Source organism: Primulina eburnea, chromosome 16 (assembly GCF_022965805.1).
Source record: "Primulina eburnea isolate SZY01 chromosome 16, ASM2296580v1, whole genome shotgun sequence".
NCBI lineage: Eukaryota > Viridiplantae > Streptophyta > Magnoliopsida > Lamiales > Gesneriaceae > Primulina > Primulina eburnea.
Window position 1 is genome coordinate 6,721,796 of NC_133116.1, and position 14,602 is coordinate 6,736,397.

At 37.7% G+C, this 14,602-nt stretch overlaps 1 protein-coding gene across 1 annotated transcript; it reads right to left on the minus strand.

Moving 5' to 3' along the window:
* Positions 1–10,902: 10,902 nt before the first annotated feature.
* LOC140816967 (subtilisin-like protease SBT4.3) lies at positions 10,903–14,431 on the minus strand. The gene is made up of 9 exons (XM_073176487.1): positions 14,203–14,431; positions 13,543–13,634; positions 13,185–13,431; positions 12,619–13,117; positions 12,443–12,537; positions 12,136–12,354; positions 11,942–12,053; positions 11,648–11,861; positions 10,903–11,560 (listed from the first exon to the last, which is right to left on the minus strand). Exons 1-9 carry the CDS (start codon positions 14,391–14,393, stop codon positions 11,019–11,021), a joined length of 2,211 nt encoding a protein of 736 aa, XP_073032588.1. The 5' UTR covers positions 14,394–14,431; the 3' UTR covers positions 10,903–11,018.
* Positions 14,432–14,602: the final 171 nt, after the last annotated feature.

A 14,602-nucleotide genomic window follows, 5' to 3' on the forward strand; every position in this document is an offset into this window, starting at 1 on the left:
CTTTTTCTACCACATCTTGATACGATTATCATATATTCTATATTTTGGCACAGTGATGATTCAATTGGATGTGCAAAAGAATTCCAATATGAGATATGTTTATGATCCTTTGGACAAGCTGTGCTTAGGTGGATGCTTATGATATATGTTATATGAAATATGTTATGCATGATATGTTTTTTCGAAAGTCATGTGTATTTGGCATGTATGTACTCGAACGGTCTCTACTTACTGAGTGACGACCATATCACTCACACTTTTCTCTACCCTCACCAAATAAGTCCGAAAAGAAAATCGAGGAACATGAACCAGACCAGTTTTGGGACTGATAACAAGAAGGATCGAGAAGTTTATTTTAGTTTTCTCTTATTTAAGTTTTTAACTCGATTTGTAAACGATTCTGCATATTTTTATTGTTTTAACAATTCACGTGTTAAAGACAATTTTATGATTGATTATGAGTAATAAACGATTTTTTGGTTTATACTGTACCACGAGGTTTGTTGTTTTCAATTGTGTGGTTGTAAAACAATGTCGGTGACAACTAATCCGGTCTCAGGGTGAGACGATATTAATTAAATATCACATAATTTTTTTTTTTAAAAATCAATTAGGAATATCGTATAAATCTTTATCTTTTATTACTTTGTATAGATCTCTGTTTTTAAAAAATATTGATAGAACGAGCAATACTGATAATTGAATTTTTTTGTCTTTTTATTTTCTATCTAATCATAAAAATATAGTCATTTCATTTTTTTTAACAACATCAGTAGTTTTAAAAATTTTATCTACTTTATTTTAGTGACTGCTATAAATAATTAAGTGATATATCTATATATTATATACTATGTAATAATACATCGACCCCTTATGTGAGAGCCCAGCCCGTTAGCCCAAGCCCAGCCCATTTAGTAATTAATATATAAAAAAAAAATAGATATAAAATAATGTAAAAAGAAAAAGAAAAAGAAGATCAGAAGCGCTTTCTCCTTCCCGTAACTTCCGCCAGCTTCGTTTTTCATTTTTCTTCAATTTCGAAACTTTGACCTTCGATTTTAGCCGCTCCGGTCGCCGAAAAATTCAAGTAAATATACGGTTTGAAAGCTCTCGACGAGGGCTACGTTTTGGTACCCATATTGAAAGGTTTCTCGACCCGTTTCGAAAACCCGTATTCTCTTTCTCCGTCGAATTGCCGCCCGTACGTCGCCGGAATTCGGAAATTGACTGAGGGATTTTGTTCCCTATGTCATAAGCTTCGTTTTGGTATATATATTGAGGTACAAATCATGATTCCAGCAAGGTGGTTGTATTTTTGTTGGGTTAAATTTGGTACCAATATTGATAATTGTTATATTATTGATTGTAGGTACGAGAATTGAGCCGATTTGAGGTATCTATCAGATTTTCGGAATTTATTTGGGATTAATTTCGAAAATTCAGAAATTTAAAATTGGGTTTTCGAATTTTAGTGTTCAATAATTAGGTGTTTCGATACTGTAGAATAGTCGTATATGAATTTGGAAATATGAAAGCCTAAATTATGGATTTTCGGAATTTTAGGCTAAATTAGTGAATATTGGAATAATAAATTGAAGTTGATATGAAATGTATTATTTGCCACAGGATTGGATTATTCAGAAATCCTTAAGAAATTCAGTGGTAAATTAAGGGTTCAGTTGAGGTACGCATGAACTGTTTTATTATGACGTCTATAGTGATGTGAAATGACGTTAAGTATTATGTATGAGTTGTGGCGTGCTTTATGTGCTTTTGTGAATAACGTGATTGCATTCACGCATTTATTTGAGTTGATCTCATTAGGGCATAGCATTTCGAGCCTTGACTCCGTTGATTGCTATTGTTACTGATCTATCGAGTTGTAGCGTCATCGATGGAGTGGGTGGGTAGGATTAGCACTCCTGATGACTTGCATGAGGACTGAGCGGGTCGCACCCGTACCCTCGATGCTACGTGCATGGATGAGCGGCGGCATGTTATTACGTTGCTGCAGTCCTGGCACGGGTGGCCACTGTTACTGTTGTTGATGCGATTCATTTGGACTCCATTTTGGTATCCATTATTTCGTTGCTACCGACACGCATTGCATTACATTGCATTGCATCGCATTTTACTTGACTTTATTTCATGTCAGTTATATTTGTCGTAATATTACTGGTTCGTCGTACTGGGGCCCGACCCCTCGTTTCTTTTTATGCTGTGGTTGTTTTTGATGCCATAGCAGGTTATTCAGGAGGATTTGACGCGTCTGGTGGAGCGTCAGGTAGTGGTGCCCAGTCGTCGAGTCGTGGTTGAGAGTTCCCAGATATATATATACTATATTATGGAGTCATACATTTACCGGGGAGATGCCCCGTGTAGCTGTACTGTTATTTTTACGATGTTTTGAATTGATAGTTGTGTGATCGAGCCTTGCCGGCTCTGCATGTGTTTAGTCCTGGCCAGTGCGGCTATAGGTTTGTGAATTGATGTTATGACTTTATTTCGAGTATATAAATGTTGTTGTGATATTTTGATATTTTTGGGATGTCCTATTTACGAATAGGTCATGCCGAAATTTCTGTAGGCCCAAAATGAGAAAATTTTAATCGCTTTCGCTGTTTACATTAATAAATCCTGGTTGTTTGGTCATTAAATATTAATCAGGAGCACGGGCCCCACAGTTGGTATCAGAGCGTAACTGGGATATGCTCGAATTAGGGTCTAGGGCACTTGAGTCTAGACACAAATAACATGATTGTGCATGTGTTTGACTATTTGCTCTTATTTGAATTATTTGGTGTGATTTGATTGAATTTACCTGCATTAGAATGACTAGCTGATTAGGCATGGTATGTAGTTTAAAAAAAAAAATTGCCTATAAATTTCTTTTACCTGTTATCTGCCTGTGGATTTAATCCTCGTGTCTTGTAGAATGGCACCTGGAGGAAGAGGTAGAAAAGGAAAAGAAATAGCACAAGAATCTGAGGCGCAAAATGTTCGAGGACTTGCAGATATCATTAGAGGTAGACGTGGTCGACCTCGAGGACAAGTCGCTCAAAATGTTGAAGAAGAAGTTAACCAAGAACCTCCTCGACTTGAAAGACCTGGAGCTAGACAGGTAGCGATTGAGCAAGAAGTGGAACAGCTGACACAGAAAGTTGGAGGAATGCAGTTAATAATTTCTCAGTTTCAAGAATTACGTCCTCCAAAATTCTTTGGCAACGAGAGCGGAGAAAAAGCATCAAGCTGGCTGAAAAGTATAAATCATCTATTTAATTTGTTGGAGTATTCCCAAGATATTAAATTGAAGCTTGCCATCTACCAACTTAAAGATCGAGCACAACTCTGGTGGGAAGCCACAGAAGAAGCAATGAAGGACTCTGGTGAAAGTATTACTTGGGATGCTTTTCGTGCTCACTTTACCCAGGAATATGCACCGCCATCATATTATGCTGCTAAAGAAGAAGAGTTCAATCAGTTGGTACAGGGCAACAAATCAGTGGTGGAATATGCTTCACAGTTTTCTGCTCTTTTGCCCTATGTTCCACATGTTGCCAGGAATGATCAGGCTAAACTATCACGTTTTCTGCATGGGTTGCAGCGGACTGTTCATACGTTGGTGATGACTGGATCGCCTAATACGTATATTCAAGCAGTGGAAAAGGCGAAGAAAATTGAAGCAAGTTTGCTTAGAGGAGATCCCCAGCCAGGTCCATCATCTGTTTCTCAGGGATCTGGGAGTAGTATGTCAATGCCAGTGGATTTACCTCCATATCAGCCTGTACAGTCATACCAACAACCCAAACAGCAGAGGTACAAGGCAAAAGGAAAGCAATTCAAGAAAAAGTCTCAATCCAGCTCCTCCAGTTCAGGCAGTGCACGAGGGGGAGGTTCTGTTGGGTCGTCTAGCACTGTGCATTGTGACCGATGTGGTGGTCGACATTTTAGTTCCCAATGTGTAGGAGTTCAGGGGTCTTGTTACGTTTGTGGTCAAGTTGGACATTTCGCCAGAGTATGTCCTAATGCACAAAGACAGCAATTTCAGCCACAACAGTCTGGACAAGTTCCCCGAGTACCAGCTTTCCAGCCACATGCTCCTGCACAGTCATTTCAGCAATCTGGTTATCCACCGCCTAGAGGTCCTCCTCAGCAACAATTTACAGTGCCACAGCAGGCTAGAGTCCATGCATTGACTCAGGATCAGGCTCAGGATGCACCAGGAGGAGTGATTGCAGGTATTTGCTATGTTTTTGACTATCCTGCACGCATATTGATAGACACAGGAGCATCTCATTCATTTTTATCTGCCGCATTTGTTGATGAGCATGAGATTGCTACTATTCCTTTGTTGGATACTGTGTCAGTTGCTACTCCTGCCGGTGTATACTTGATGTCCCATGAGATAGTTTTGAACTGTGTGATTAGATTTGAGGATAATATTATGATAACTAATCTAATCAAATTAGCTATGTCTGATTTCGACTGTATCCTCGGTATGGATATATTGACGAATTATCGAGCTACTGTGGATTGTTTCCATGGAGTTGTCAGATTTAGACCGTATTATGGCAGCAAATGGAATTTTTATGGTTATGATTCACAGTCTCGAATTCCATTAGTATCTGCAATGGAAATGTTCAGGTTGTTGTCAATCGGCAATGAAGGATTTTTGATCTATGCTCTTGATGCAACACGGGAAGAACGATTGAAAGTTTCAGACATTCCCGTTGTCAAGGATTTTCCAGATGTATTTCCTGATGAGATTCCAGGTTTTCCGCCTCAAAGGGAAATAGATCTTAGCATTGAATTAATGCCAGGGACAAATCCTATTTCTAGAGCACCATATCGTTTAGCTCCAACAGAGTTGAAAGAACTCAAGGAACAGTTACAGGATTTACTGGAGAAAGGCTATATCAGACCCAGTATGTCACCTTGGGGAGCTCCAGTATTGTTTGTAAAGAAGAAAGACGGAACGATGAGAATGTGCGTCGATTATCGGCAGTTGAACCGGGCTACTGTGAAGAATAAGTATCCTCTGCCGCGTATTGACGACTTGTTTGATCAGTTGCAGGGTACTTCTGTGTATTCCAAGATTGATCTTCGTTCCGGATACCATCAGCTCAGAGTCCGAGAGGAAGATGTTCCTAAAACAGCATTTCGGACACGTTATGGACACTATGAATTCCTAGTCGTGCCGTTTGGTTTGACTAATGCTCCAGCGGTTTTTATGGATTTAATGAATCGTGTATTCCGGGAATTCATAGATAAATTTGTTATCGTTTTCATTGATGACATCTTGATTTATTCTAAGTCAAAAACAGAGCACAAAGAACATTTGAAATTAGTTCTCCAAACACTCAGAGAAGCGCAATTGTACGCCAAATTTTCTAAGTGTGAGTTCTGGTTGGACAGAGTTTTATTTTTAGGCCATGTTATATCTGCACAAGGAGTATCTGTTGATCCTAATAAAGTTGAAGCTGTTATCAATTGGCCTAAACCAACCAATGTGTCTGAGATTCGAAGCTTTTTGGGATTAGCTGGGTACTATAGGCGTTTCATTGAAGGATTTTCTAGAATAGCTAGACCTATGACCCAGTTGACACAGAAAGATCGACGTTTTGTATGGACTGCAGAATGTGAGTCTAGTTTTCGGACTTTAAAAGAAAAGTTGACCACATCTCCAGTGCTAGCTTTGCCTTCAGGCTCAGGTGGATTTGTTGTCTGTACAGATGCTTCTTTAAATGGACTGGGTTGTGTTTTGATGCAAAATGGGCGAGTGATTGCGTATGCTTCTCGTCAATTGAAGTCACATGAGACTCGATATCCAGTTCATGATTTGGAGTTAGCTGCCATTGTGTTTGCATTGAAGATATGGCGTCATTATCTGTACGGAGAACAGTTTGTGATTTATTCTGATCACAAGAGTCTGAAGTATCTTTTTACACAGTCTGACTTGAACATGAGACAGCGTCGATGGTTGGAATTACTTAAAGACTTTGATTGTGAGATTCAGTACCAACCAGGGCGAATGAATCAAGTTGCAGATGCTCTGAGCAGAAAGGTTCAGCCTAAAATGTTGACATCTTTGACTATTTCAAAGATTCATGAGCATTTGGGAACTTCAGGATGGACTTATCAGTCTAAGGGCGACTACTTTATAGTTTCATCTATACAAGTTGAACCACAAATTGTTTCTAAAATCAAAGCAGCACAGAGAACTGATCCGCATGTTCATAGATTGAAAGAATTGACTCAGACAGGTCAATCAGAAAAGTTCAGTGTTGCTTCAGATGGATGTCTGCGCTATCAAGGTAGACTTGTGGTTCCGAATTTGATAGATTTGAAAGAATCTATACTTCGTGAAGCTCATTGTAGTCGACACAGTGTTCATCCTGGAATGAGAAAGATGTATCATATCTTGAAATCTCATTACTGGTGGGAAGGTATGAAGAAAGAGATTTCTGATTTTGTGGCTAGATGTTTGACGTGCCAACAGGTTAAAGCTGAGAGAATGAGACCTGGTGGTATGTTACATAGTCTTGAAGTACCACAGTGGAATTGGGAGCACATTGCTATGGATTTTGTGACACACCTACCTCGTTCTAATCGTGGTTGTGATGCGATTTGGGTGATTGTTGATAGATTGTCTAAATCAGCCCACTTTATTCCTTATGATCGTACTTGTACTTATAAGAAAATGGCGAAAATGTACATCGATCATGTGGTGAGATTGCATGGTGTGCCCGTAACCATAGTATCAGATCGTGATCCCAGGTTTGCTTCGAAGTTTTGGGGTAGTTTGCAATCAGCATTGGGTTCAAAGCTGGCGATGAGTACTGCATATCACCCACAGACAGATGGTCAGTCTGAAAGGACCATTCAGACACTCGAGGATATGTTGCGAGCAGTCGTGATGGATTTCAGGGGTGGTTGGCAGGAATCATTGTCACTTGTTGAGTTCTCTTACAATAACAGCTTCCAAGCAACCATCGGAATGGCACCATTTGAAGCTTTGTACGGTAGAAAGTGTAGATCTCCGATATGCTGGGAAGATGTAGGAGAAAGACAAATGTCAATGCCAGAATTTATTCAAGAAATGAAAGAGAAGGTTGAAATGATCAGGAAAAGAATGAAAGCAGCTCAGGATCGTCAAGCCAGTTATGCTAATAAAAGGCGTAGGCCTTTAGAATTTCAGGTTGGCGATCAGGTTTTCTTGAAAGTATCACCGTTTCGTGGTACTATGAGATTTGGGCGCAAAGGGAAACTAGCTCCGCGTTATATTGGTCCATATGCGATTGTTGAGAGGATTGGCACTTTGGCTTATCGTTTGGACTTACCGCAGAGTTTGTCTGCGATACATGATGTGTTTCATGTATCTATGTTACGAAAGTATGAGCCAGATCCTTCTCATGTCTTGAGGACTGATGAGGTGGAGTTGGATAGTTCCCTTAGCTATGTTGAACATCCAGTGCAAATCCTTGATCGCAAAGAGAAGCAACTGAGGAATAAGACGATTCCACTGGTTATGGTGCAGTGGAGTAGACATGGGAGAGAAGAAGCTACATGGGAATTAGAGGCTAAGATGCGTCAGGAATGGCCTCATTTGTTTGAAAATGTAATAAATTATTCCATGTATTCTGATTTCCCAATGTACTATCAGTGGTAAATGTTTATAAACCACTTTTGTATAAATGTTATGTATGCTAGATTTCGAGGACGAAATCTTTTATTAGTAGGGGAGAATGTGAGAGCCCAGCCCGTTAGCCCAAGCCCAGCCCATTTAGTAATTAATATATAAAAAAAAAATAGATATAAAATAATGTAAAAAGAAAAAGAAAAAGAAGATCAGAAGCGCTTTCTCCTTCCCGTAACTTCCGCCAGCTTCGTTTTTCATTTTTCTTCAATTTCGAAACTTTGACCTTCGATTTTAGCCGCTCCGGTCGCCGAAAAATTCAAGTAAATATACGGTTTGAAAGCTCTCGACGAGGGCTACGTTTTGGTACCCATATTGAAAGGTTTCTCGACCCGTTTCGAAAACCCGTATTCTCTTTCTCCGTCGAATTGCCGCCCGTACGTCGCCGGAATTCGGAAATTGACTGAGGGATTTTGTTCCCTATGTCATAAGCTTCGTTTTGGTATATATATTGAGGTACAAATCATGATTCCAGCAAGGTGGTTGTATTTTTGTTGGGTTAAATTTGGTACCAATATTGATAATTGTTATATTATTGATTGTAGGTACGAGAATTGAGCCGATTTGAGGTATCTATCAGATTTTCGGAATTTATTTGGGATTAATTTCGAAAATTCAGAAATTTAAAATTGGGTTTTCGAATTTTAGTGTTCAATAATTAGGTGTTTCGATACTGTAGAATAGTCGTATATGAATTTGGAAATATGAAAGCCTAAATTATGGATTTTCGGAATTTTAGGCTAAATTAGTGAATATTGGAATAATAAATTGAAGTTGATATGAAATGTATTATTTGCCACAGGATTGGATTATTCAGAAATCCTTAAGAAATTCAGTGGTAAATTAAGGGTTCAGTTGAGGTACGCATGAACTGTTTTATTATGACGTCTATAGTGATGTGAAATGACGTTAAGTATTATGTATGAGTTGTGGCGTGCTTTATGTGCTTTTGTGAATAACGTGATTGCATTCACGCATTTATTTGAGTTGATCTCATTAGGGCATAGCATTTCGAGCCTTGACTCCGTTGATTGCTATTGTTACTGATCTATCGAGTTGTAGCGTCATCGATGGAGTGGGTGGGTAGGATTAGCACTCCTGATGACTTGCATGAGGACTGAGCGGGTCGCACCCGTACCCTCGATGCTACGTGCATGGATGAGCGGCGGCATGTTATTACGTTGCTGCAGTCCTGGCACGGGTGGCCACTGTTACTGTTGTTGATGCGATTCATTTGGACTCCATTTTGGTATCCATTATTTCGTTGCTACCGACACGCATTGCATTACATTGCATTGCATCGCATTTTACTTGACTTTATTTCATGTCAGTTATATTTGTCGTAATATTACTGGTTCGTCGTACTGGGGCCCGACCCCTCGTTTCTTTTTATGCTGTGGTTGTTTTTGATGCCATAGCAGGTTATTCAGGAGGATTTGACGCGTCTGGTGGAGCGTCAGGTAGTGGTGCCCAGTCGTCGAGTCGTGGTTGAGAGTTCCCAGATATATATATACTATATTATGGAGTCATACATTTACCGGGGAGATGCCCCGTGTAGCTGTACTGTTATTTTTACGATGTTTTGAATTGATAGTTGTGTGATCGAGCCTTGCCGGCTCTGCATGTGTTTAGTCCTGGCCAGTGCGGCTATAGGTTTGTGAATTGATGTTATGACTTTATTTCGAGTATAGAAATGTTGTTGTGATATTTTGATATTTTTGGGATGTCCTATTTACGAATAGGTCATGCCGAAATTTCTGTAGGCCCAAAATGAGAAAATTTTAATCGCTTTCGCTGTTTACATTAATAAATCCTGGTTGTTTGGTCATTAAATATTAATCAGGAGCACGGGCCCCACACCTTATAATAACTACTTTGATCTTTAATAGAAAGACAAAAATACTCTTTTTCAATCTAATAAAAGATATTATACCAAATATTTTAGTAAATTATAAAAATAACTAAATAATTACTTAAATCGTAATCAATAACTTAAAATATAATTTTAATAATTACGTTAAAAATTTATGCATTCAAATTATCGTGTATGTTGGTTATTAGTGTACATGATGCTACTTCGCACATGCTGCATAATACGGCAAAATGGGTGGTTTTTGAGGTGAGTCTATGCTACATCGAGAGTTTTACTTCCGATGTGTTTATATAAATAGAAAAATATACATGACGACCTATATTTTATAGAAAAATATACGGCAAAAATATAGATTCCATCAATATAGAAAAATATTGATGGAACATATATTTTTTGTTTTCAAATGAGATGATCGACCTATTATTTATACAAAACAAAAAACGAGAATATATCTCTTAGTATAAAATCGGGACGACCCTGGGAATTATTTTTAGGGGCCTAAATTTTACATGAAAAAATTTATAAATAAAAAATCGACGCAAGATACATATAGGTTATATTAATCTGTCAGTCTCTTAATTTATTTATCGTTTAGTTATTTTTATGTTTTTAAATTGCAATTTCATTAATAATGATACGAAGCGCCAATTTATTTTATCCATATCAATTTATTATATTAATATTCTGTGCATTTAACAGATTATATATTATATTGCATTCTGCTAATTAAAATCTATTTTGAGAAATAATTGCGTAAAAATCCGATGGGTGAACGATTTTTTTTTTTGTGACTTAAAGAATTAAATATTTATATTATTGTCATAGTATAAATATTGGGGTTAGCCCCTACAATGGGCCATGATAATAATTGCCTATATATGTTGAGATTAATCGAAAGTGTTTCAACTATTTTTTAGATTAGTGCTTCTATAAAGACCCGAAAATTGTTATCATCGTATAAGGAAATTAATGGACAATTATCAGTAATTATCACATATTATATATAAGTCATAAACTCAAAAATAAAGCGGAAAAAAAGGATTCAAAAACTTGAGTGAGACGATCTCAAGAAAAAAAAAAGAGGATTCAAAAAAAGAGTTGTAACATCTAAATAAAAGATAATTACGTCATTTAAAGATGGCTATGTTTAGGACCTTTCAGCTCACCTCTTTGGAGATTATAAATAGTGGTTTGAGCTTAAGAAAAATCGCATATTTTTTTGAAAAGTTCTTTTAGACATATTTTTGGATTGTTTTTCTTCGTCACTTTGATGTTTCTTGACATTTTATTCAGCATTTTCAATCAAATTTCTACAGTCTAAATGGCCGTGATTCTGTTCATTAACAGACTATCAGCAATAATTTTTTTTTACATACTATGAAAAGATGCTGGATTGCTTCATGTAATATAACTTTATTATTGATAAGATAGAAATAATCAATTCTTCATCTATGCTTGATGTGGATATATAACAATCGGGCTCCTGACACTATGGACGCCATCGGACCACACTAACGATGCAGACAACATTTTCCTATCACTTAACTTCCCGCTAATACTAACAACAAAAGATTGTTTTTCATTCAATGCCTTGAAATTAAGGGTGCTAGGATTAACGGTGATATTATAATCCAAACTTGTGCTGGTTATTGCTTTGTATGTTGAGTTTGGGGATCCTACATTTGTTACTGTCCTGTTGAACTCCACTGAGTATGGCGTGCTCGTGTTCGTTCTACCCGTCGTAACTCTAAAAGTCATGGCAGGATAATTCAGATCGTTGGATGTTGTTTTCTTGTCAGGGCAGCGGATAGTTTCTCCAAATATTATGCTTAGTTTTGATGCATTGTATCCAGAGTTGCACATAAATATGATATAGTCAGCAATTAAGATCTCGTATACGAGGCCTGGATCAGCAGCTTTGATCGGATCAATATGGCCCGTACCATAAGAAAATTCAGCTTTTGGATCCTTGGTGGCATTCATTCTCCACGCTATCAGATGAGCCAAAACAATATATTAGCGTACAAAGCAATGATGCAACAACAACATTTAAATTTCAGTAGAGAAACAAGAATTACCGGTTGTCATGAGAGCTGATTTGATTGCGGAAGGTGACCAATCAGGGTGAAATGATTTGACGTAAGCAGCTGCGCCAGCAACATGAGGGCAAGACATTGATGTCCCGGATAATATACTGTATTTCACAGAGCGTTTATCTTCAGAATCATCTGAAGGTGAACTCAAAGGTGAATAGGCTGCTAAGATTTCAACTCCGGGGGCTGTTAGATCTGGCTGTATGTACAGTTTTAGTCCAATGTCTTCATGTATACATTCACAAATGTGGGAATAGATGTATTTTATTAGCAATGTACCTTCAAAATATTCGGAAAAATGACGTTTGGGCCTCTTGAAGAAAATGAAGCGACGGAGGGTGCATCAAGATTTTTCTCGACTTCGCTCTTGAGTATGCTAAGAGTTGGATTTCTGCATGCATCAAAGATTGATCAGTATAAATGATTTGTTATCCTGGAGTCTCTCTATATGTTAATTTGAATATCAGATTAACTTAGTAGAATTGAAGTAGCCGTGTACGTCACTGAAGCTTAATTGGCTTAAACTAGAAGCTGGAAATGGAACGACAAAGGAAACATTAAGAAGCTCTAAAGTCGGTACGACGGAACCAACTGCTCCAGCACTCAAGGCTTTTTCCATGCCACTGTACATGTTGCAAAGCACAACCTTGCCTTCTACTTTTCTTTTATCTAAACAGTTTTTACGGCATGACCTGCATTTTTCAAACCGAAAATTAAAATTATAATATGATATCTATGTTTTGTCATAACCATGCTAAGAATTTCAAGAGTCTAACTAACTGAGCATCCCGTTCACTGCATGTGCTCGTCACTTCTTTCCCGTATACTGAGGGAAAACTATTCCCCTTCAAGTCGAAGGTATTGACCGATTTTCCCTGTTAGAAATGGTAAATATAATCAAAATGGGAGCTCAAAAGATTTAGTAACGAATCGTATATTTTCAGGAAAATGCAAACCTTAATTATGGCTCCATTCCCAAGAACAACTTTGGTGATGATAGCTCTATCTGTAGTGCTAGCTGCAGCAGTGAAAATCCATGGAACGATGCTTGTAAGAGGATGTTCAGGTCCCGTATTCCCTGCTGAGTGTACAACTAAAATACCCTTCTGGGTAGCGTGAACCGCCCCGACAGCAATCACGTCGTTGTACAATGTTTGTGGCACAAAATATCCAATAGAGATGGTTATGATATCAACTCCATCAGCTATAGCATCGTCAAATGCAGCCAATATATCTTCAGACTTGCAATCCGAAAAACAAGCTTTATATACAGCGATTCTAGCAGATGGTACACCTCCTCGTGCAGTCCCATTAGCAATGCCATAAAAACTGGTCTCTTTTACGTAGTTTCCAGCTGCTGTTGATGCTGTATGAGATCCGTGGCCATCAGTATCCCTTGCCGAATCAGTTTCCGACGGCATATCCGAGTTGTAGTACCGAGCTCCTATTAGTTTGCTGCACGCACAAAATGCATGGTTAAAATATCAAGCATATAGAAATGACAATGAGAAAGGGATTTTACTTGTTACAAGTGAAGTTTTGTCCTCCTTTACACACTCCTTTCCATTTCTTGGGAGGAGCGCTGAAGCCTTTGTCATTGAAACTCTCTGATTCGGGCCATATTCCGGTGTCAAAGACGCCAACAATCGTATCACTCTCGACTGAGGGATTTCGATGAACATTTTCAGATAATCCCATGAAATCCCATGATCTCGTTGTTTGTAGTTGAAGAGTTGTACTGGCAAAAATTGATACTACTTCCTCCTTCCCTGGATTTCAAATTGCATAAACTTCCAACTTAACTGATTTTTTTCTTTTGCAGGCATACCATTGGGAATTAGAAAGCGAAATAAGTGAATATGGAGATGATAGACGTTTACTTGCTATCTTTTCCTGCTCTTCATTTGTGAGATATGCAGCAAATCCATTGAAACTCCTCGTATAACTTCTGATTAATGATTTACCTTGAAACCTTTAAGAAACACAAGAAAATTTCAAGAATGAGTTGAATGGCATGTTGGAAGTTCAGAAAACTGAATGGGATGTTGGATGTCTATCTGCAGCAATTAATCATAAAAAAAAAAGAAGATTAAAATTACCAAAAATTAAAAGATACCTACCTACTCCGTTTTGACAACACAGCGGTCCAACATCGCGAATAGGCCAAAATAAATATGTATGCAGTTGTCATGTAAATTTAATCAATCAAAAAATTAAAGAAATAAAATAATACTAGAGTATTGCATCACACTGAACTGTTCTGCAGTTTGTTAAGTTGTATTCGCTGTGATTTTCAAGTTTCAACACACAAAAGGTTATATCATTTTTCTTTAAATCCCATTTTTTTTGGGAAAAGACTCGGTTGTTTCAACAAGTGGAGTCGTTTTGGGTACATGTCATGTCTACTGTTAGTTTTAAACATTAAATTGATGAAAAGACCGATCGAAATTTATAAATGTTTAAGACTAAAGAGAGAACCGAAAGGTTTGGGATTAAATCGAGAAAATGAATTCAAATAACGTTAAAATTGTTCATGGTACCTTGTGTCCACAACTTCTTGAAGCATATTTTGGTGGTACGCGGACGTGGATTGTTCGCTTTCACCGGGATTTCCCATGTACACTATATAAACCCTCCTTTCTTGATCGGAAGCAAGACAACCGGCCGTCAAACTCAAAAGACAAAGAACAAATACAACGTAGGAAAGTTTCAGTGAATGCAGCCTATCCATCGTAGAATGATTGAAATTTCAAACAAAGTTCGACTAAGTTTTCAATATGAACGTCTGTTTATGTTTAGCCCATTGACATCCTTAATTAAATAGAGTGAAATTTCACTCAAGAATTGATTAATATTCCGTTGATTGAATAATATTCGTGCTTTACCATAAGTGAATCTTTTTTTTGGAAGCCATATTGTCAAGATTATAATTTCCCCTGT